Source organism: Amblyomma mixtum, chromosome 4, assembly GCF_055824585.1.
Source record: "Amblyomma mixtum isolate Tamu chromosome 4, ASM5582458v1, whole genome shotgun sequence".
In the NCBI taxonomy this organism is placed as follows: domain Eukaryota; kingdom Metazoa; phylum Arthropoda; class Arachnida; order Ixodida; family Ixodidae; genus Amblyomma; species Amblyomma mixtum.
In genome coordinates, this window is record NC_143015.1 from 84170482 (window position 1) to 84195343 (window position 24862).

The 24862-nt window shown below is 44.3% G+C and overlaps 1 protein-coding gene across 1 annotated transcript; it reads left to right on the forward strand.

Moving 5' to 3' along the window:
• Positions 1 to 101: 101 nt before the first annotated feature.
• LOC149347249 (uncharacterized) lies at positions 102 to 21734 on the forward strand. The gene is made up of 10 exons (XM_089586949.1): positions 102 to 261; positions 2795 to 2841; positions 4047 to 4085; positions 4711 to 4746; positions 8568 to 8661; positions 10582 to 10727; positions 12612 to 12659; positions 15310 to 15345; positions 18303 to 18435; positions 21517 to 21734. Exons 1-10 carry the CDS (start codon positions 201 to 203, stop codon positions 21522 to 21524), a joined length of 648 nt encoding a protein of 215 aa, XP_089443075.1. The 5' UTR covers positions 102 to 200; the 3' UTR covers positions 21525 to 21734.
• Positions 21735 to 24862: the final 3128 nt, after the last annotated feature.

Below are 24862 nucleotides of genomic sequence, written 5' to 3' on the forward strand. Positions count from 1 at the left end.
GTAAATAACTCGCAACATCCAAAATTCATACTCAGCACGTGTTTTCCTGCATTTCTTTGTTTAGACTTGAGTTTGAGCGCGTGCGATGAAATTCAGAAGTATAAATACAGGCCCAGTCACCACCCCAATGAACATCACCCTGCCGCGGTGCTACAGAAGTCCATACACGTTACGCCGAGAACCTCCAAGTTACTGAAGCCATGGCTCCAGTCCTCTTCATCTTGGCCCTCTTGGCGCCCTCTGCCTTCGCCTCCACGACCCGTGAGATGGTTTCGATATTCTCATGCTGCTTTTACGTCTTTTTTTGCAATCTTTCCTGACGTGATGCCCAAATAACATCATACTGTATATCACACATTCATCGTGTCTCTAAACCCGAGATTGAGTCCTAGATTCTTGCCATTCATACACATGGAGTGTCTGTGCACACTGGATGCACTGGCTGGCGGATTATTTGAAGATGACCGTTGCCGTCACATGTCAGCTTTCTGCCACGCATTCTTAAGCATGGAATCCTTACAAAATCAGTCATACCTCTTCTCTCAGAAATCGCCTTAACACGACCTACTAAAACCTAATAAGAAAGCGTTAAGAATACTTGTCGTGCTCCCGGCTGTCCTAAGGCCAATATTTCTGTAGAGGCGACCGAGCCAATTCTGTAGTTAGACGGTCGATCGCGAAGTATTATAGATGGTGCCGTCTTTGAGAGCATAGTATGTTCCGTTAGGATAAATTTTACAGCAGAAGAGTGCGGAATTTCTGTGGTACCTCATGTAATTTATTGTAATGTAATTTATTGTATTATAATTTAACAACCTAATGTAATTTATTTAACCATCCTTTTCTTCCAACCCGCATTACCTACACCCTTTAGGCCCTGAGACCATAAAAATTGCTTTAAAAAGTTGCGTTCTTACCACAGAACATTCTATTAGCTTTTTAGGGCGTTTAACACTCGCCACCAGAATTTACTAAGTACTACGTTCGGTGACACAAGCTTCCCGTATTTCGACATGCCACACCTCCCTTGTCGGTGGCATTCGCAGTGCTGTTATTCAACAAGCGTGCTTAAGGGGTGATATACCTACATAGCAGAGTGGGGTAGTCGGAATTTGTTCCTCGTAAACAATGCAAGAGACCACACGCACGTCTCTCTTGCTCTTCCTCGAGTTTCTCTTTATCACTCTTTAATAGTTACGGGGATAAAAGACGTACTGTAGTATAAATACAAACGTACCGCCATATATTAAGACTATCTGCAACAGGTTGCGTAGGTATAGCCTCAAAAGGCACAGGACGAAAGTTTTTCACTTGAAACAAACACTAACCGAACGCAATGTGGCGATAGGGTCAGTTAGCATAGCGTCGAAAAGTCCTTATTATCTATTTATCTTCAACTTTCTATAATCAGAGAGGACGTAAAACATCCAGACATAAGGATATCGTAACGCAGGTGCCGCTTCATTTAAAATATATACATATATATACAGGGTGTCCACGCTAACTTCAGCCAAGGGTTAAAAAAATATTTGAGGTAGGCCAGGGAAACCACTTACATACATCTACCAACCGGCTTGCGCATCATAGGCAATTTTTTGTTTTGCAATTAATTATCAATTAAGATCATTCTTTTAATGCATAACGGTGCGTTTAAAGCGTGAAGGGTGCAAGTTGCAGCGAGATAAGAAGATAAAGAAGATAAGCACATATCTTCTTTTGCCTCTCAGTAGCGAATAAAACTAGTGGCATTTGTGTTTGTCACATTTGGCCATTTCATAGCTCACAATGCCCGGCGCGTTCGCTGCAACTTGCACCGTCACGCTTGCATACAGGCTCGTGCGGTCGCCGCAACCACCGCTGACATATCGGCCTGCCGGAGCATTGAGCTCGTCGCGCCTTGCCAGCAGCTGATTTCGTTCACTCAAGCCACGTTTGAGAGCAGCACAATCATGGCGTGCGAATCTGTGTCCCTGTCTTTTGCGCTGCTTTAAATAATCATGGTTCACCAACTAGCCTGCACGTCTACCCTTGAATGCGCTAGTCACGTGATTTTTTTTTTGTATTTCGCAGGCTTTCTTTGGAGCTCGCAAAAAAGATACACGCGAGGCTTTCTTTACCGCAAATCAATGGAATCGGGGTTTCTGAAGGTGCTCTCCAAATTGGCTATTCACATTTGCTCTCTAAAGTCAGTATTTACGCGTTTAGAAAAATTATCTTAATTGCTAATTAATTAATTGCAAAGAAAAAATTGCCTTTGATGCTCAAGCTGGTCGGTAGCTGCATGTAAGTGGTTTCCCTGGCCTACCTCAAATATTTTATTTTTTAACCCTTGGCTAAAGTTAGCGTGCACACCCCTACGTGTGCGATGTATGCCACTAATCTGGGCATCGCTTTGCTGCTTTTCCCCTCAGCAGTAAATGCGTGCACTTCACATGCGGCCTGTGCCTCAGTACATGAAGAGTAAATCTAGTTAGCTTTATTTACCATGACAAGGAACTACAAAAGAAAATCAATTTTCTTGTAACAAATACGTTTGTTAATTGCAAAAGATCAACGCAGTTCACCTGACTTGTCATTATAATTGTAATCTGGTCAGTGTTTAGCAAAATCACAGCAAATGAGACTTGCCTATAGCGATAAGCATTTGAGCAAAATACCGCCGGCCGACGTGCCCATTCGGCAAATCTCCGGTTTGACTGCGCCGCAGGCTTGTCGGCCGACTATTGCTTGAATCGTGGAGCTTGCGCTTCTAGAGGAAACCGCTTTCTGACTTCTTGCGTTCTCTCATTTGCAGCCAGCTGCCTGAATGTCACTCTTCCGGGAATTCTGAACCTTGGTCAGGTATGTCGCCCTGCCTCGTGCATTACCTTTGCCGCTCTGTGTCGTCCGCGCTATACGTGCAAGTGGATTTTTCGGGCCACGACGTCGCCGGCCACAGCCTGATCACGGCACAGGTTTTCTCTTAAGCGAGTCGTAGCTAACCGGTTCTTGGCGTTTACTGTCATCGCATTCCTGCAGGTCAAAAATGTGTTTTAGAATTCCCTTGGTAAGGGGCAAAAAGGCTGAACTTGAAGAAACGCTTAATGGCTGGTCCAATTTATTTCCTGCTTATCTTTACGAGTGCGCAGGTATCATTTATTTATAGCGTCAGCTCCGCGGTAATAGAAACGCGGCAACGTCATTCGCGATGACGTGTTTCTTAATTGTCGCCTGTGAGCCACTTCTTTCTGAATATAAGTCAGGGTTTCGACAAAGACTGTAAAGCTGCGTTGTTCACGGGAATAATGCTGAGGTTTTCCTGCGTTCTAAAGATGTGAATTTATTGCTCAGTTTAGCAACCTAGTTATGTGACCACGCAAAAAAAAATTAAAAGCATAGACAGTCATGCGACCAGCGTCTCCCACGTGGCCATTTCTTGCCACAAAGTTTCTACAATTTAGCCATTAACAAAAAACGCAACAAGCACAGCGAACCTTTTCGTTATCTATAGAGCGCTAAGAAGAGTTGAAACACTGGGCAGTTTGTTTCTGGGCCGCCGCGGTGGTTCAGTGGTTATGGTGCTGGGCTGCTGACCCGAAAGACGCGCGTTCGATCCCAGCCGCGACGGCTGGAATTTCTTTGGAGGTGAAATTCTAGAGGCCCGTGTACTGTGCGATGTTAGTGCACGTTAAAGAACCCCAGGTGGTCGAAATTTCCGGAGCCCTCCACTACGGCGTCTCTCATAGCTTAAGTCGCTTTGGGACGTTAAACCCCATAACCCATAAACCAAACCAGTTTCTTTATCTCGCTGATATCTTGCTTCATGCACTTGAATTTGTGTTTTTACCTTCTTACCGATCTCAGTCTGCTGACTTCAGCTCTGTAGTTCACTAAAATTGAGATATGCACACCATCCTGAGCCGTTTTAAAAATACACGGCTGGCTGTTTCCACGAAGAAACTGATATGATCTTTTAAAAAAATTCGACTTAGCCGCATGAAGCTACGTTACACATTTCAAGAATTTACTGAGAGCTTAGGTTAATGGTGCACTATTCTCATTTACAGTGCTTTGGAACATCCCTGAGCCTCTGTTCGACGTCTTTGGTAAGACACTCTTTTCTTGCTTGATTTTTGTCAATCACGGTCTGCGCCCAACCACCTGTGCGCCCGCCAATACTTTGAACTGGAGTGCTCCCTTATCCTATGCGGACTGAATTCGAAAAGGTGGCGCTCGAGATTAAAGAAGGAAAAGAAGCAGCTGCAGTAAATCTCCAAGGGGCGAATACCCTGCAGAAACCCATGAATGATTATCATTTCGGGGACGCGCTGCTGACGGTACGCTTTATGGGGTTTATGAAACTAGTTTGTGTTGCGGATACTATATAGTGAATTTAGCTTAAAAGTAGAACGTATGTTCTTGGGCAATCCCAATGGCGCGACAGAAGTTGTGACGTTTACATGCGTTTGTTTATTCTGGAGACAACAATTTTCATGCAGTTTACAATGCGACAAGGAAAAAATACCTATTTAGTTCTTGCATTCGGTTCTGCAAGCCTTCATTCTTAGGTGCTTGCTATGTGAAATAAACATTTGTTAATGATATGCTTTTATCGTGTTTATTAAACTAAGTATATTACCAATTATCTCTACGAAGATTTCTGGGCAAGAATTGATAAAATAATACGGCTTCTAACCATTTAAAATGTTCTCTTTCCCTGCGGCGGAGCAGACTGGAATTGGGACAGCGCTGACAAGGCTGTTTACGGTATGCCAATTTTTTCTTTGTCTCTGTTTCAAGGAGTAGGGAAAAAGATTTTAATTTAACCAAAACAAACACTGCTTCAATCCTCCATCTGCAAACACAGACGCCTCTAATTATGTGCTGTTTCATGAGGCGTTTGAAACTCGGAAACAAGATGTTATTCGTTTAATAGCTGTCAAGTAAAACTTTTAGGTTGACGCTAATGAGAGATGAATAGAGGTGCGGCTGGTATTCAAAAAACAGTTCTGAGAATATATATATATATATATATATATATATATATATATATATATATATATATATATATATATATGTGTGTGTGTGTGAAGAAATATCATAGTTCAACCTGTTTGAGAGAGAGAGAGAGAAAGGAATTTTAATGAGGAAAAGGTGGAGAGGTCGGCCGGTGGTAACACCTGCTACCTGTTTGATGATACTGTAGAAATTATGGTATGTCATACATTGTACAAGGCTTGGCGAGGATTACCTCTTGTGACTTTCTGCTGGTACCTATTTTTCATTACGCTATCAGTTCTGCTTTTTTGTACATAAAGCTTTGTTACAGTCACTTCGCAACACCTTTTAGTAAATCTCTTGGGAGTTCATCGCAATCAGTCGCATGCAAAACAGCGCAAAGTAACTTATGCCACGCTTTCGTCCTTTTGTGTCTTCAACCTCTTTCTATTTTCCTTTTATTATGTCTTTCTCCTATTTTAATGGCTGCGCACAGGTACAATTCATCTGATGGCTTAACTACTTAAGTACTGCATAGTGGTGCGCTGGTAACTTCACCTCGAAGGAATCTTTGCTGGTTATACGCCCCGGTGGAAGCATAAATGAGCTGCATGACCAAGAGGGGAAGAAGTTTTTATTCAGGCGCACAGCATCCGGATATCTAGCCTAGCGATAGTACTCAATTCAAGTCATAGTATTTTTCCTCAAACAAAGTTCTTGACTTAGTTCACGGTGACGATAAATTTTAATGGCGCAAGGCACCTGTGTCCAAAATGTTCAATGGCACCAGGTATATTTCGTCTACACAAGCCTGAGTCAAGGACACAATTTCCAAGCGCTTCACCCAAAAGAAACTGAGCACTAGGTCAAGGTAAAGCTTCCGCCGATTGTATAACCGTTGGGTTCTCGGTGGCACTGGAGATCGAACCCCGCACGTCCCCCATCCGGGCCGGGGTTCTTAGACTACTAGAGCGCCTTTAAGATATACCTTTTAGTTCATTCTTCGTGACTACGCGACGGTCAGCCTCGTGTCCTTTCGAAACGCGGACTATTGGATTAAGTGTTATCCAATAGGCTGACCAGTTATTAACTGTATTTAACAACTCAGCAACACCCAAACAAAACCAGACCAGAAAAGTGAGGCTCCCCACTGCCATCAGCCTCCACACGCACCGAGGCTTTAAGTAAAAACGTACAAAAGCTCAAAATATAGCGTCGTGCAGCCTTTCTGCGCTTACAGCAGGGCAATATTTAATTTACACCTTCAATAAAGGCATAATTCACCACGCTGGATGACATGTGACTCCCAATAACGGACTGTGACGTGTTTCAGCCGCCGGGTTTCTTTTTGTCCCTAGAATTTTAATGTCATTTAAAATCCACGTACCCTCATAGCGCTGAGTTGCGCAAAGTCGACGGAAACGGCTCATTAATCCTATGTGGACGGCCACCATGTTTGTGCGAGTTCTGTCGCAACATCGTCCGAGCACAGGTCACTGTGCTTGGCAGTAGATATGCAAGAGATATGGATGACCATTTTAATGCATTATCTCTAAATTGCCATTAGACAGAAAGCAAACAAGAATGATTCGTGGCCTAAAGCTTTACATAGTAGTAGTAGTAGTAGTAGTACAAGACCTTTATTCGGCCATAATTTACAGGCCGAGCATGTCGACCGCCTGGGCGAACAGAAGTCGCTGTTCTTCCTCCCCTTCAGTGCCAAGCCAGTCGAGCCAGGTGGTGATGCATAAAGAAGGTGCGGGGTAGGAACCCGACTGCTGAGCAGCCGGCCAATAGAAGAGGCAATGGGCCAGGTCCGCATATATACAGGGGCAGTTGCGACAGGAAGGGTCTGATCGATAGCGATAGAGAAAGAGGCGGGACGGGGTGATAACTGCATTCATTTGGATGTGCCGAAGAAGGCGAGCCTGCGGCACCGTGAGCGATGGATGAGGAGGAGGGTAAAGGCGTTTGTCGAGGCGGAGCTCAAGGTAGACCTCTTTTATGGTGCGGCGAAGGGTGAGTCTCTCACCGTCCTCCGAGGGCTTGGCCCAGGGGATCAACGGTGCCCGGAAAAGTGTGTCTCGGGCGAGCTGATGAGCCAGCTCATTGCCGTCAATCCCTGACTGCCCAGGGACCCAGCGGAGGAAAACGATGGAAGGCTGCAATGCGGAGACCGCTCGTTCGACCTTATATAGAACCAGCGTACAAGGGTACAGAACAAAAAGGACAGAAGCGTGCTGCTTTTAGCACCGTATAGCAGTGTGGACTCCCACTCCGTACCAAAATAACATGTGCACTAAAACTTGTAAGAAAGCGTCCTTCTGGTCCGAAACTGCAGTCACAAGTCGCTTTCATTACGATCGGTAGCGCATTTTTGAAAATGCGAGCCAGCAGATGAACCGCACGTATTGGCCTGTAGAGACAAGGTACCCAGATTTCTAATATGTTTTAGCTTCGAGCACACGTGTCTTTATTATCTGCGATGTTTACAAGTTCTAAATGAACCTCACTTTTCACGTTTAACTTCGTCAGCCTTTAAGCATATAATCATTGTGGATAGCAGCGCCAGTAATTATTCCCGTTGAAAGTCATCGCCAGATGCGGTGATTACAAAAGTACGCCATGCAGCCGCGGTGGCTCAGTGGTTATGGCGCTCGGCTGCTGGCCCGAAATGCGTGGGTTTGATCCCGGCCGCGGTCGTCGTATTCTGATAGAGGCGAAATGCGAAATGCTGTGCGACATCAGTGCAGGCTAAGAACGCGAGGTGCTCGAAATTATCCGGCGCCATCTACTACAGCGTCTCTCATAGCCTGGCTCTCTTTGGGACGTTAAACCCCATAATCCAATCCAAGAGTATGCCATGTGTACACCACTTAAAATTTTTTCTTTCATATGGCCCGAGTACAATTGTCTATATATTTTGACTAACATCGCTTACTGCGCTCATTCTGTCAATTCTTTATCCTGCTTTCCCCATCTATATCGGTTTAACATTTGCTGTAATTCTCGCCAGTCTTTCAGCGCTCCCCACCGTATTATGTCCTTTCGGATACTTCTATATATATACAGGTTGTGCAGTCAATTGGATTATTGGCTTAGTTTATTGGGATTCAACGTCCCAAACCGACTAAGGCTATGAGGGACGCCGTATTGAAGGGCTCCGGAAATTTCGACCACCTGAGGACCTTTAACGTGCACTAACATCGCACAGTACACGGGCCTCTAGAATTTCGCCTTCATCGGAATTCGGCCGCCACGGCCGGGATCGAACCCGCGTCTTTCAGGTCAATAGCCGAGCGCCGTAACCACTGAGCCATCGCGGCGGGGTGTTGTGCAGTTAATAAACGCTTGTATGTGAGAAGGCATATTTGAGTGTATGCGTGTTGATGAAACCTGCACACGGTGTTTCTTGTGCTTGTGACTGATATTTCGATTTAAAGTACGCCAGGATAAGGGACGAAGATTTTTTCACAAATTGTTTAGAATGAATTTCAGTCTATTTGAACACCCGACAAAATTGTTGCGCCAGACGATGATTTCGACAATTGCAGAGGTCAACACTTATATCGTTCTTTGACACATCGCAGTGCCTGACCACCGCTCTGACCAGCACCAGCGCCACGGGGGCCTTCACTGCTTTCTTCCAACTCATCTCACTTTTCCTGAACCTCACGGGCTTCGGTAAGCCATTTGAAATTTCGAAAGTTTTAATACATTGTCGAACGCCGGGTACCATTTTTTATAAATAGCGCAAGCGGTGTTGGTGTAAAGAAATTATAATCTTGAATTACGCAGTTTTTCCGTTAAAGGAAATCTAATCACAGAAGAAAGAATACGTGTGTATTTGGCGAAATGATATTTGAGGAAACCGTTCAACAAAGCCCGACTCATGCAAGTCTCATTGTGAGTGCTCTACTTTTCTAATCCTTCATCGTTTTTCTTACTCGTTTCCTCAATTTCTTTACCTGGGAACGAGTTACGAAGGCAACGGCCAGGGTATACAGATGGATTACACACAAACGTGAACCTACAATGCAACACACTTCTTTTTTTTTAACAGAAGGGGAAAATGTAGTCTGTATTGAGAAATCCGCCTATCGTGTTACACCTAGGCGTAACCTATGAATTAAAGTGCTGGCGGTCTCTTACGGCACCATAGTGTTTTTTTTTAATGAGGTAACAGTCAGGTATCGTCTACCAAAAAAAAATCTGTTTCTCCGTAAAAAAATTCTCTAATTCGTCGATAGGGTCATGACGTCATCAGCACCGCCAAATTTCAAAATCTGAGTACTAGACTATTCGATTAGCTTCCAACGAATTATCATTCGTGATTATACTGATTCGACCCACTAATCTCCACTAATCCACATTAATAAGCACGTTAATCACCGTTAAAAATTTAATTGAGTTTAGTTAAGTGCAATACACTTTAATTGAGGCCTAATTCGAAGGTTCTCATGCATTTTGGAATACTTGGGGGATGGAACAACTTCCAAATGCTGTCGTATTTTCTTTTTTTTTTAAATGCGGTTAAAAACGCCCCAAACTTTTTTTTTTAGCTTTTCGTGCACTTTGTTTTTCACATTATCAGATAACCCTATAAACAAACAGCTGCCATCCACAAACTAGCGTTTTTACCTCGTTCTAAGTGTTGTTGTTTAAGATAAACAAATTACAAGTGGCAGCTAGCCAACCTGTCTGTCAAAAAAACCACCATTCGTCGCAATCGCAATGAGCAGGCGCGTGCATAATGCCACCAGAGCCAGCTTTACGCACGCGCTTTTTTATCCCAAGATGAAAAGCCCTTTCCCCAGGCAGCACAAGTAATCGACCCAGTGTTGGGTGTTTGTCGCCCGTTCTACAGAGGACCAGAGTGATACCATCCATTTACAATATTGGGCTTTTTACTTGTGTTGCTTGGGTTGTTTTAGGCGAACTCTGTTCGCTTTATATCTCAGAGCGGAAATATTTTAATACACATTCGATTTATGATCAAGCAAGTGGCGGCTTTAATCACATGGGATCATAGTCTACCCTACAGCTGATGCGGATATTTTAGTTTCCGGCCCTAAGTGGGCCAATCGATCTTACACCTAAACTTGAATAAAAAAGTAGCGCAAAAAGAGACAAACACAGGAGGAAGACACGACAAACATGAATGCTACAAACTGCCTTTATCGTCCGGAACAGTTAACAATATATAGGCGTACACATATAATGCACACACAACACTTCTTCCTGTGTTCGTCGTTTCTTGCGCTACCTTTTTGTTCAAGTATGTGTCACCATGTAGCCCAGCAACAAGGTTTATTGAATTATACCTAAGCCGCCGCGGTGGCTCAGTGGTTACAGTGTTCGGCTGCTGACCCAAAAAAGGCGGGTTCGATCCCGGCCGCGGCGGCTAGAATTTCTTTGGAGGAGAAATTCCAGAGGCCCGTGTACTGTGCGATGTCAGTGCGCGTTGAAGAACCCCAGGTGGTCGAAATTTCTGGAGCCCTCCACTACGGCGTCTCTCATAGCCTGGGTCGCTTTGGGACGTTAAACCCCATAAACCAAACCAACCGAATTATACCTAAAACATTTGTGGAAAACAACCGACAGGTTTCCTGCTGTCATTCCTTACTTCCTCACTGGCTCCTCTGTGCGCCATCACCAACACGCCTGGATGTCTAACGCTCCTGAGTGGAAACGCCACCTGCACGGCCCCCATATCCCTCACGCTGCCAGACACTCTGAACGTCTCAAGAGTGAGTTTCTTTTGTTTTCATTTTCCGCCCTGTCTATTTGTTCCGTTCATTGCCACACCAAATATACTCTACTTGTTACACCAGACCTCATTGTTTGCCAATTTACTCACACTGACGTGAGCACGAAGAACCAGGACCGACATGGTCGCTGCACACCCTAACCAAGAAAGTAGTAAAAAAGGGAGGAATCTGTCCTCTAGGACGCTCTCTGCGCGTAGTAGGATGCCACCCAAGACCTGGGATAGATTTGCATCACTAAACACAGAATGATGACGGCTAGCAACGGAAAGAAAATGCCTCTTCAAAACATGCGAAGTTGTAGCAGTTACGAAGATTTTAACCAAGAATTCTTTTTGCGCACACCAAGAGGACAGAATAAAAGGAGGGAAAAAGGACGGAGCGCTCCGTCCTCTCTCTCTTGTCTTATTGTGTCGTCTTTGTGTGCGCAAAAAGAATTCTGAGAATGAACCAACTAGCCCAACAACGCATATTACTCCAATCTTAACCAAGGTTTCAAACATCTCTATTAGCTAATTTCAAGACCTCTGGTGCCGTATTCAAAAACCTACTCCCATTCTAACTACATCAAATTACTAGGTTTTAAAATGGGAATGCACCTACGTTGCCAAGGCTATGCATTCCCTATATTTAGTGATCGAAGCCTTGTCAAGTACTTCAACAGCACACCTTGACCCTGAAAGGGAAGGTGCTAGGGAACAGCTTACACTCTTTTGACTACCACTGAGGCTTACTCGTGTTTGACGTGTAGAGATGCTTTATGGACTCAAGGATCGAATTTATGCGCTGTCTAAAGGCAGCGGCTCGTCACGCCATTTCAGGACGATCACTATAAACGTGAGTTGCACACGGACACTTGCAAACGTCTTTTTTTCTTATTGAAAGCATGGTGAACGGGCACGGTGAACATGCCCCAGGCATTCGTCCTTAGAAACTACTTCTTGCTTAAACGCCCCTCGAGGTAACATGTCATGGGCACATTTAACCCTTTGAGGCACCCTTTCTTGTTTTGACTGAAATCAATTATTTTTTCACCTAAGTAGTATACTCAGGCCTCAAGAAAGGGAATTTGTTAGTTTTCGGGCGTGAAAGACCAGCAGGTAAGTTTTTACAACGATGTGGAGAATTTATTTATTTATTTATTTATTTATTTATTATCAATACCTCAAATGCCCCAGGAATGGGGTATTACATGAGGGATGGGCTGAATGTGTCACTAATGGAAGATTGGATGGCAGCCTTGAAGTGCAGTGGATCGGAGTGGTGCACGGAGTCGAATGGCAGGCCGTTCCAGTCTCGAGCAGTTTGCACGAAGAATGAGCGAAGATGAGCTGTAGTCTGTGCTGGGGGAGGGTAGACTGTTTTGGGATGGTTGGTACGGCTTGATAAGCGATGAGCTGGCAGGATAGCTGAAACATCAAGTTGGCTGTGATAAAATTTATGAAAGTGCCAGATTTGTTAGAAATAGTAACATCAAAATTTTCTCGTGTGTCCGGTAAACACCCTAGGGATCGTGAAATCGCTTTGTGTTTCGAAGATTCTTATTACACTCAAAATTGAGCAAAAACAATCGATGTTTTTTACTCGCGGAAAAATCTGTCTGCACAAAAACAGTGGACAAAGTGCTACCTAGCTCACTCTTATGTGAAATATTTACTGCATTCACTACATGGTACAAAAAACCGACTTATTTGCAACAAGAAGGGTGCTCAATTCGACTGAAATAATGAAATCATTGTTAAGTGCTGCAGTTTCTCAGAAAAAGCTGTAAGTTTGCCGCCTACACAACTGTGTACGAAGCGCTTAAAAGGGTTAATGCGCCGTATGCACGCCCTCATTGTCCAAAACTTTCTGCTACTTTTTCAGTGCGTCAACCAAACCCTCCTTCTCTGCCAAAATGGAGCGCTCGCATCGGTAAGTACCTCCATCGAATTTATTTGCCTCTTTCGCAATGTTGCCTTTCTGCAGTGGCTCAGTACTCGTGGCGTTCTGCTATTGATGGTTTGGTTTAACGGGGTTTAACGTCCCAAAGCAACTCAGGCTATGAGGGACACCGTAGTGAATGGCTCCGGAAATTTCCACCACCTGGGGTTCTTTCACGTGCACTGACATCACACAGTACAAGGGCCTCTAGAATTTCGCCTCCATCGAAATTCGACCGCCGCGGCCGGGATCGAACCCGCGTCTTTCGGGTCAGCAGCCGAGCGCCGTAACCACTGAGCCACCGCGGCGGAGCGTTCTGCTATTGAATGCGCGATGATGGTTTCGATGCCGGCCGTCGTGGCGGTGTAGAACTCAGGTAGGATGTAAAATGCTTGTGCATCAAAAATTTCGGTGCACGCTTAACAGCCTCAGGAAGGCGAAATTAGCTTTAAACACTGGCGTGTCACGTGCCACTTACCTCGAACTAACATCAAAAATAATTTCAATATAATTTTAGCATCCTTATTCTCGTTTTCCTCGTTAAAGACGGATAAGATAAACTATCTGGTTTATATCGTCGCTCATACCTTAATGTGTATACTTTGACATGTTAATGTCCGTCAGAAGTAGTATTCTAACAGTAACAAACGGACGTACTAAAATTCGGACCCTCCATAATTGCCGCTACGTAGCTTATTTCTCTAGTGGCGTTCACGGGTATGTCAGTAAAAACCTAACTACATGACACTGTAAACGTGTAGATTGCGCAACCACGGGACGAACCACGAAGAAAGACACAGAGGCACACACAAGCGCAACCTACACCTTTACAACATCATGTACCAACTAGGCCCAACCCACTGGCCGAAGCATGTGTAACATTCTTGTCGAAGAATTTTTAATATTGGAATACTGGAAATATTAAAGGCAATGATCCGTTCTTCAGATGTGTAGAATTTTTTTTTATTTTTCTATCCCTCGAATCGGCGAGCTAAAACTGCCATAGAAACCAATGGTATGCTTTTGACGACAGCAAAAAAGTTCATGGCAAAAAACGGAAGCTTATTGAAGGCTGATCTGCGGATAAATTGAATTTTATAATGAAATCTTGCAATATGTAAAAAATTGCGTACATAACCTCTTTCACGTTCAATTTTTTTTCTAATAATAGTTTAGTTGCCTCATCGTTGACGGCTAGACTAGGCAACAGGTAGACATTCCCGTGCAGGCACGCCCACTGTAACTTGCAACATCTAAGATGCGATTGGTGCTTCCTTTACCAAGCAGTATGGCTCGGTGGTGGAGAAGAGTTATGCATCTTCGTGCTGACGGAAATGCTCAGCTCTTTGCAGTGTGTATAACGATGCACTTAATTACTATGTCCCACTACGGCTCCGGCTGCTACGTAGCAGCTTACACTGCGTCTGACTGTAAGTGCGAGTTGTCAGCAAACATTCAAGCATTCAAACCTGGCATTTCAGTTGGAACTTTTCTTCAAGCAACGAACATTTAAAGCGCATCTCCATGGACACATCCCAGGCGCACGAGCGCAGTGTCTACGCGCCCAGCGCCGCGCCGCGACAAGCGTCAGAAAAATTGCGAGGACACTTTGGCAACTAAAGTGTTGAGAGGCGAAGGGCGAAAACACTATGCCGTGACGACTTCCGGTGGATGCAACGTCGCACCGTTTGCATGGCTATATCTATACCCAAATTATACATCTTTCGAGGAACTTAAGTGCTAATTACGCTTAATTACACATATTTCATCTCATTTGACACAAATCCGGCGTTTTTCCGACCATTCGTAATAATTTTCACTATGCCGTGTCGACTTCCGGTGGATGGAACGTAACACCGTTCCCGTGGCGATATCGACATCGGCGTTATTTCGGCATCAATTTGACATTTTTTACTGTAATTAAACAACTAATTATTCTACAGTGATCAAACGTGGTTTCTAGATTCATTTTTTCCCTCCTCTATCTGAAGAAACCATTGCTTTTCTCCTATCTTTTTTAGTTTCAGACTTAACAGGCTGCCAAAGGTGTGACACCCTCTGCGAACGGACGACAGTATGATCCATTAAAGGCTTTCGCCTTAAAACATTCGCAACTCGATGGCCTATCGCCTCCTGTCGCTGGTACTCGCGCTCAGCTCAGCTAACGGCGCGAAGGGCCGTACCTGATGCCGAGAGAACTGCGTTCTCTGATTGGTTCTCTGACTGCAAACCAGCGAGCCACTTCCGGCGCCGGCGCATGCGCAGACCGGCTCCGGCGTAGGCTGGTACGAGTAGGCGCTGGCTGTAGGGCACATGGTGAGGCGCCTTTACAGTATTATGTCTTATGAGAAAACTAAAACTTTCTCGTACCCTGGGGGTACGGAGCTGCACTTTCTATTGTAATTTTGTTACTGTTAGCTAACGCGCCATATCTTAGCCAGAACCACTGCCACACTCGTATTTTCACTATTCTTTCGCATAAATTTCTGCTGCTCAACGGGACCACAGGCTCATTTGTTGTGGCGTTACGTGTGTCAAAGTTACCAAGGAAAAAAAAAAGATCCTGAGCCACACCTCACTTTCATGTGTCGTGGTATTCTTAAGCAGCGTTTACTGAAAGAAGCTTCGTATTTCTCTCCAGGATAGGCTCGTGATGAACCTCATCAACGCTCTGACGGTGAGTACAGCACGCCTAACTATTCGAAGCTTTGGCAGATGGCAGTACCGTAATTAATACCGTAATAACTAGTACCGTAGGTACGCGCCTGAAGTGAAGCCACTTTCTGGACGCCTGACATTTCACAACACGCGTGCGCTACCCTAAAATGATCATGTAATAAAAACAACGCATGTGAAAAACTGTCAGACTTTTAGGGACAGATAAAAATAATAATCAATAGCGCTAATTTTGAAAGGCGCATAAACCTACTGCGAAACCAAAACTCTCCTATTGCGTGAAGAAGCAGCTTTACGAATCCAGAACTATAGGTTCATCTGGGTTTAGCATTAGTTTTTCCATCAATTTTACTTTAAATAGGTCTACCTAACCATTGGCACCAGGCTTTATCACCTTGCTTTGATCAGTAGCATGAAAAGTGACATATCTTCGAGTATATTAGCAATCGAAGCACTACTGGGATATGAAATGAAAATTGTCAAATATCGTTCGTTCACCATGTCCGCCCTGCTCCATCAGTGTAAGAGATGACGGAGTGGAAATATGCGCCTATCTGGAAAGCTGAATGAAGAGGGAGGGGGGAGTTTCCTCATTTTTGAGGACACGTTTGTTTCCTCAAGACACAGAAAGAAGAGTTCACCCTCTTCAGCTTCATACAGTACTCTGAATACGCGGATCTTTCTGTTCAGTCATCTCTTGCCCTGAAGAAAGATTGTCCACCGTCGGAGGCCGTTAACATATTAAATGTTTCTGCAAGAAGGGTATTTGAACTTTTTACTTATATTATCGGTAGTCGAGCAAATTCTGCATCTTAAAATATGTATATAAGAAAAAGTCACCAGAAATTGAAAACCAAAATATAATTTATTATTGATTTCATTGCTTAACCACCTTTGATATATATGCTTTATTATTTGTCTTCAAGCGACAGATGAATGACAGCATTATCCTCCCATTGATCAACAAAAAAAATATTCCCGATGTATCTTTGTTTCGGTGGCTTTTGGCTTCCTTCATATACAGGGTGTTTCACCTAAGACTTTCTGCAATTTTTAAAAATAAGCTATTTGAATTAGATGCGCGCTTTTTCTGGCATAGCATTGTCAGTGGTGTAGTACATCATAATGCAGCTAAGACGTGCTAACTAGCAGGCTTGTTAACCAATATTTAATAGTTAACTTTTAAACTATTACCGTTGGGCTCCTTAATTATTGAGAGGCATGCAGCCCACCGTAATTAATGTCCATATCCGTTTTTAGAATTTCGAGAACGAGATTTTCCTCGCCGCTGTGGCCCAACAAATTTCGCCTACATCGCGTCAAAATACATGCGGTTTGAGAAGCTTGCAGGCAAAGCAACCTCTCCAGTGAACCTAACTCGTCGAAATAGCCAAAATTTGTTGGGCCACAGCGCCGAGGATAATCGCGTTCTCGAAATTCTAAAAACGGATATGGACATTACTTACGGTGGGCTACATGCTTCTCAATAATTAAGGAGCCCAACGGTAATAGTTTAAAAGTTAACTATTAAATATTGGTTAACAAGCCTGCTAGTTAGCACGTCTTAGCTGTATTATGATGTACTACACCACTGACAATGCTATGCCAGAAAAAGCGCGCATCTAATTCAAACAGCTTATTTTTAAAAATGGCAGAAAGTCTTAGGTGAAACACCATGTATATATACCGGGTGTTTTTTTTTAGAAGGTCCAAAATTTTTAAAGAAAGGTAAATTCGTTTAGATTTATTTTAACCCTGGGGCTATACCGAGGGCTACGGCGGACACCAGGTAAGAGGCAAACTACTTTAATTAGTTCGCTGATTAACTGAATACGTTAATTAACTTTTATAATTTTTATTTTAGGGGATATGTTGTATTAGCAGAATTGGAGATCGTCTTCCAAACAGTCCAGCCAAGAAAAAAGATATTCATGAAAAAAGTTTTTGTGCACGTAACGAAGCGAGAAAAAGTCACCCTGGTAGGCAGCTTCACACTGTAACACAGCGTCTGTGAGCGCCTGTGACGTAGCTCGCTCCACCCTGCACTTTGTGTCAATGCGTTTTTGTTCCAGCGCGGCATTCCGTGAGGCCGCGGAGCGAAGCGAGATAAGCAGCGGTAGCGCAGCCCGCCAGTCCGGGACGCGTGACGCAAAGCGCAGGGCGGAGTGAACTACGTCAGAGGCGCTGCCGCAGCTGCGTTACGGTGTGAAGATGCCTACCAGGGTGAATTTTTCGCGCCTCGTAACGTGCGTGAAAATTTTTTAATTAAAATTGTTTTTTTCTCGTTTGGACTGTTTAGAGGACGATCTCCAATTCTGCGAATACAACATATTCTCTAAAACAAAAATGAGAAAAGTTAATTAACATATTTAGTTAATCAGCGAACTAATTAAAGCAGTTTTCCTCTTGCCTGGCGCCCGCCGTAGCCTCCAGTATAGCCCCAGTGCTAAAATAAATCTAAAGCAATTTACCTTTTTTTTAAATTTTGGACCTTCTAAAAAAAACACCCGGTATATGTATACAATGAGAGAGAAGCCAACAGCCACAGAAACCAGAAACCAAGGGCCACAGGGAATTTTAATTAATTTATTTATTTTGTGGTGTTGATCAATTTAGAGTGTTACTGAATATGTTATCGCTTAAAGATAATTGATTAGAAAAGCAGAAGAAAAAACAACCACATGCCGCCGATGGGATCCGAACCCGCCGATCAGTTCCCACCGGCGGCATGCGGTTTTTTCTTAGCATTATATATATATATATATATATATATATATATATATATATATATATATATATATAATGCTTTAAACGACATGGGGCGTCTTTGCGCGCCACTATAGACGAGAATATCAAGATTACACTTTATTTCTTTGCCTTCTGTGTGCTACTACCAAAGGCGTTGATCCAAATCGACCACGTGACCACACTTAACAACGAACGTGTCTTGAATCGCAGTGCCTCCTGACAACGTTGTTGACCTCGAATCCGGGTGCCGTGTTCAACGGACTGGCCTGCACCATCGTCAGACTGATTCGAACGCTTCCTTTTGGCGGCATCGCGACCTTCTTTCTCGGAGCCACATTCGGATGTAAGTCGTTGCAGCGCGCCATCGCTGGTACCCTTTGAAGGGAGAAATTCCTGAAAAGAGATTTTTTTAAGGCAGATATGCCTGCAAATCTTGGGTCGGTGTACTTTGTAGTCCCGTTGGTTATTACGTCCGTGAATTTACACCTAACCAGCTGAATTAAGTTCGGCCGACCTTGCTGAGTCAAATCACCTTTAAATATTAAAACATGCAACTGTTCCCAAACAGCTAGTGTGCGCAAGGACCTATTTTTAAAGAACATGCAAGCGCAGCAAATTCAGGAAAGCAGCACGGCATAAGAATACGAAATGCTGTCCAATCGTGCTTAGAAAGAGACTAGCGCAGTTTGATGCTAGTTTATTGCGGACGAACTTATTTTTTAAACTTTAGTCAACACGATCTATTCTGTGGAAGCAACAAGACACGTGTCAGAAGGAAGATGTCTACTATAATGACTATTAATGGAAGCTGAGCTTTGCATTATGTCGACAGAGATGCAACACTTGCAAGGGAAGCAACTCTGTTTTTTTATAAATGAATGCTGCCGGTCTGGTGGAAGGTCACTGCATACGCTGCAATTTACAAAAACTATTGACCGGTCCCGTATAGTCATGGCATCTTACAATCCCCCGGTACTTACATGTTAATATAAGGAGCAACGCCCTCTGATATTTCACACAGCAGCACGTTTTGCATCTCGTACGTAACTGCGAGTTCCTGGAGTTGAAAACGCTTTCAGCGTACCTTCTGTTGTAATTATTCCGGCAGGTATACCCTTAAAAGCCTTGTGTTGTGAAACATTCTTATAGACGTTTTCCTGAATTAAATTAAAGGCAATTTGACTGAACCCACAAATTTGGACCCAAGTTTCTCTTTGTACGGGAGATGTCTCTAAATGGCTCTAGCAAATACTCTTTGAAGCTATATGCTCCACTCTGGATAGGCAGCTACGATGGTCGCACATCGTCAGCCGATGGGACAATAATAGTAGATAGATCAAAGGCGCGTCAGTATTTCAAGCTTGAAACAATTTTTTGGTGGCTCTATCTATTCTTGCCACATTTTATACTCACAGATTATCAACCGTTTGCTCGTTGGATATTCCGCCGGAACCCCAATTCAGACATCAGGATTTTTAGTTTTTTTTTATTTACGCGTATTTTTTTATCATTTGGTTTGGTTAATGGGGTTTTACGTCCCAAAGCGACTAAGGCTATGAGAGACGCCGTAGTGGAGGGCTCCGGAAATTTGGACCACCCGGGGTTCTTTAACGTGCACTGACATCGTACAGCACACGGGCCTCTAGAATTTCTCCTCCAAAGAAATTCAACCACCGTGGCCGGGATCGAACCCGCGTCTTTTGGGTCAGCAGCCGAACACCATAACCACTGAGCCACCGCGGCGGCTATTTTTTATCGTTTATTTTTTACCGTTTAAGCAACCAAGATTTCTATTTAGTTAGAAGCGCATGCAAAGGATATCTCCTGCGTAGTGATTCCGATCGATGTCTTTTAATTCTCGGCAAAATGGTAACAGCGTCCGGCTATTTCAAAATGATATTGTGCATTTTGCGCCCTGTAGCCGCTTCATGATGCAATATCTGCGCAGCCGTATACACATCGCGTGAAACTAAAAACGTCTCGATACGGAACAGCATTGGCTACCGCCTTTGTTGGGAAGCAAACAGCGGGAAAAAGCAGCGCAGTAGTGGCCCTAGGTGAAACTACGGAATTTCAGTTGCCCTGTCGGCCACTGGATAAGGACGCGCTGGGTGAGCGTAGCCGTTTATCTATATATTTATTATAAAACTCTAAGCTATTTTAAAAGGCACTGTGATCAACTGCGCACAATTTTTTCTCGAGTAATATTTATAAAAATTTACTCAATGGCTCCTAGCGGTCACGTTTATGTTTATTCGAGAGCAGAAAATCCATCTATCCCATAGAAAGCAGGATTTAAAGTTGAAGGTTTTCTTTCCCACCATTTAGTTAAAATTTGTGACGTCATTGATGAAACAAAGACTCCCAAATTACTTACTTGCAGTGAATGGCAGTCCCGTTTAGCTCAAGAAATCGGCAATTAAAAGCACAGACGTGATCACGCCTTCCATCATTGCAAGGTTGGTGGTGGTGACCCTAGCATTTCATTTTTGTCGAATTCAATATCTCATAAAAGTTTCGTTTTCAGTGAAACCAGTCTCTTTGTCCAAAGAACGAGTTCAGTGGTCAAAGTAGGTTAAATGAGATTCGCGCTCACTGTTGCTAAAAGCAGAATGGTGAAGAAAAAAAAATGAAAATAGAAGTGATAGGAAGAGAAGAACGCTGTACACCCAAATCAAAAATAAGAAAGAATTGACGCTAGACGTGGCAGTGAGTACCTGTTACCAATAACAGTTCAGCATAAGGAACTATGCCTGATGCCTCATGAAAGCTCCGTTTTGAGTTAAAAAAAGTATTTTGTCCCAAGAGCGAGTTAATTTGTCAAAGTAGATTAAATAGTATTCGCGCTCACTGTTGCTAAAAGAGTAAGGCGAAAAACAAAATAGAAGTGACAGAGGAGAGGAACGCACTGTACTGACAAAGCGCAAATAAGAACTTTATTGACGCTAGACGTGGAAATCAGTACCTACTACCGGTAGCAGTCCAGCATGACTAGGAATACTGTTGAAACAGCATATATATAGTATATATATATGGCTTACCCGACCTGAATACAAGTTTGGAAAATATGGAGAAACGCCTCCATTTCACAGGGAGACCACACGTGCTGCGTGGCACTGAAGATCAAACATCTCAGCGGTAATTTCGAATGTTTGGTGCACCCCACTCATTTTCTATGGCTCAGGAAGTATTTTGCATACCAGATGTTGCAGCGCATCGAAAAGAATTGTCTATTAGTGCCAACACCTTTGCACACCACCTAACCGCTCAGTCTAGTTTTTCTTTAGGCAATGGTCGCTACTGACCGAGGACAGATGGCGCCAGTTGGTGACCTGCAGGAAAGCTGGGCATGCACAGGACAGAGACGCGCTCTTCAGAAGACGCATAAAAGTATGGATTCAAACCTTCCTCTTCACTTTTTCAGGTCCATAGAGGCGCGTTCACGCCGAGCGCAGCGTTCCGGACATGAGGCGCCTGTCTTGGCAAATATAGTCCTTCGACGGGGAATTCCCTCGGCTCTGATCTCGTCGACGTTTTGGTACCCAAGAAAAATTGACGGAATTGTGGAAATCGAATCTCTTTACTCCAGTGCCTTCTTTGTTTTAATAAACCAGCTTTCAGAGGAAGCGCTTCAACCTTCGACTTGCTTTTTTTTTCGTTCCAGCTAGACTCTGGTCAATGTAATGTGCAAGCACAAAGCAGGACAAAAGAGGTGCTGCAAGTTTGTACTGAAGTATAATAAAAAATTCAAGCAAAATATGAACGAGAACCGACGAAAAATGGCAGACGATTACGTTACTTCCTAATGCGAAATTTTAGCGCAGCTCATCAGCTGCTTCAGCTTTTCGACAGATTGAGGCAAGGAATGCGAGGAAGACATGTATGTACAATTACAGACAGCTTTTTATTTTTCGGACATATTCCTTCTTCAAGAAACAGTAAACTAAGGGGGAAAACAAAGGCAAACAAAGGCAAAAAAGAGGGCAAACAAAAATGCGACGAGTTTTATTCGTCACTGGCTGCATTTGTTTTTCAGTCCCGGACTTTCGGGGACTACTTGCGGACTCGAGTCCGGTATTTGTTTTTCTCGGGCAGCCTGAAAGCTCCGCCCACCTGCCTGCGTCGCCATAGCAACGCGTTCGTTTTTCGCCAATGGCAATCCGCGGGTACTTGGGGCTGCGGGAAAGGCAGCAGACGACAGCTGGGCGCCGCGCTGGCAGCCATATTGTGTTAGACTCCGTGTGCATTTTGCGTACTTTTCGTGTTGCTGGAGGACGATATCGTGCGTTAAACCTTCACATGAGCTCCGTAGCTGCTCTCTGAGAAATCGTAGCACTTTTTGTTCTTGCGTCTTCGTTTATTTTCTTGAAATCCACCGCACACGGACGCGCGTTCGGATCTGAGAACGCGTATTGTTTGCTCGTGTCGTCGAGAGGTTCTTGTTCGCTTCTTTTGCGACATGCTGTCTGTACGCTTACCTGAAAGCATCGCAGGTGAACCACTCGTATACTGGAGCAGCTATAGCGCTTGTTGTCAACATTTTTGCGAAGGCTTTCGTCTACCTGCCTATCCCCAACGAGTTGGGCTACTTTTTGCGAACTTCGCCGCAAGCAGTAGCGGCGAGCATACCTCCGAAGCTGAGTTCTGTAATGTACCTACGCTAAGCTGACAGTGAGGTCTTCAAGTCGACTCAGTATCATGATCGAGCGCACGGCGTTGCTTCGGCGTCGTGGTGGCCGTGGCTTGTGTCGTCTGCTAGTAGATGACACCTTCCTGGTGCGGTAACCGAGGGGGAGCCCGAATCTGGCGGCGAATTCGCAAGCAGCCTATGGCAAGTAGGTCATGTGACCATGACGCTGTTTCCGTTCAGAGCGGAAGGCGAGACCTGTCAGCAAGTAGTCCGGGACTGGAAAAACAAATGCGGCCATTGAGAGGCAAAACAAGATAAGTTGCATTTGTGTTTGCACCTTTGGGCGTTGCATCGCGCTCACAAAGCCCGGTGCGTTCGCTGCGACTTGCACCGTCACGCACGTAGACTGGCTTGCGCGAGCGTCGAAACCGTCGTCGACATATCGGCATGCCGAAGCAACGGGGACGTCGCGCCGTACCAGTAGCTGATTTCGTTCACTCAAGCCACGGTTGAGAGCAGCACAATCGTGGCGCGCGAATGTGCTAGTCACTTGATTTTTTTCTCGGTATTTCGCGGGCTTTCATTGGAGCTCGGAAAAAAGGTACTCGTCAGGCTTTCTTAATTGCAAATAAATGGAATGGGGGTTTCTGAAGGTGTTCTCCAACTATTCACACCTGCTGTATTAAGTCAATATTTATGCATTTAGGAAAATTATCATTTCCAATTAATTAAGTGCAAAACAAAAGATTGTCTGCGATGCGGAAGCCGGTTGGTAGGTGTATGTAAGTGTTTTCCGTGGACTACCTCAAATATTTTATTTTTAACCCTCGGCTAAAGTTATCCTGGACACCCTGCACACACACACACACACACACACACACGCACACGCGCGCGCCCGCACGCACACATACACACACGCACACGCACATATTCCTGCCACAAAGCACACTTGAAACAAACAAAGAGAAAGACAAAGGCTAAATGCGGGGAATGTCCACTATAAGCGCTACCACACTAAATTACTGCATAAATCTGTTGTTCGTGGTTACCTTCAAGGACAAAATCACGACAAGAGGTAACCTCGGATCTGGATTCGGCTCCGCAGAGACATTCCGTTCCGGTCCGATCCGGTTCGAGCATGTTCAAACTGGTTCGGGACGAAAAATGTTTATACGATAGGTGTTTTAATCATTGAATTACCGCTTTGTTTCTTTCTGCGACGTACGCATGCGAAATAAAAAAGACAAAATTTGTTTTTTTTTAGATGTTGCGACTTCACATTCTTGAATTTACTCTGTACGGCCACCGCAAACCGCAACCAACCCACTATCACAAGTGGCAGTTCATTAATCGCGAGAGGTTGTTCGGGAAGAGCAACCTGGCTCTCAACCAAACAACCCTAAGTCCCACCGATGGCAGAACCAGTCATAGCAGGGCAGTGGCGCATCATTTAACCGCTATACCACTGAACCAGGAGTGGTGTGAGGGCTCCCAGGAATCTATGAATGCAAAGTAGACAGTGACCAATTCCGCATATATGGACATTAACCCATTGTCGCTATCCGAACAACTGCCTTCCGCGTACAACACTGGATATGAACACCGGAACCGAAGCGAAAGCCGCAGTTCGGTTTATTGGGGATTCAACGTCCCAAAGGGACTCAGGCTATGAGGGACGCCGAGTGGAGGGCTCCCGAAATTTCGACTACCACCTGGGGTTCCTTAACGTGCACTGACATCGCACAATACACGGGCTTCCCAAAGTGTTAGAGCACCTAATTCGCATTTGGCATAACTACGCAAATCGACCATCATTTCCTTTAATTTCGCAAAAGCCTTTGATATTGTTACGTGGCGGCCAGCCGATGACTGAGAAGCGATGGAAGGTGGTTACAGAATGATTTAATAAAGGATGGCCTGACTTGAGCACTCCCTCCCGCGGCACAGCACAGATTGTCGTCTTCTAGTGCGTGAAAATATAGTTCGCCACATTAAAATTATAGGAAACCTTTACCCTGCTGGAGTCACTTCTAACAGTATTGATCTTATTAGAACACACCTAGATAAGTTCATCTTGACAAGTGTGAAGATGACCTTCCCGTCGCATCTCGTCTCCCGCAAGGATCACTTCTAGGGACTA

What these genes read in the sequence shown, in the direction of transcription:
- LOC149347249 (XM_089586949.1), top strand. Translation starts at nt 201, where the DNA reads ATGGCTCCAGTCCTCTTCATCTTGGCCCTCTTGGCGCCCTCTGCCTTC. An exon ending in ACACTCTGAACGTCTCAAGA is followed by an intron (nt 10,728 to 12,611) that starts GTGAGTTTCTTT and finishes CTACTTTTTCAG; the next exon opens with TGCGTCAACCAAACCCTCCT. An exon ending in AAAATGGAGCGCTCGCATCG is followed by an intron (nt 12,660 to 15,309) that starts GTAAGTACCTCC and finishes ATTTCTCTCCAG; the next exon opens with GATAGGCTCGTGATGAACCT.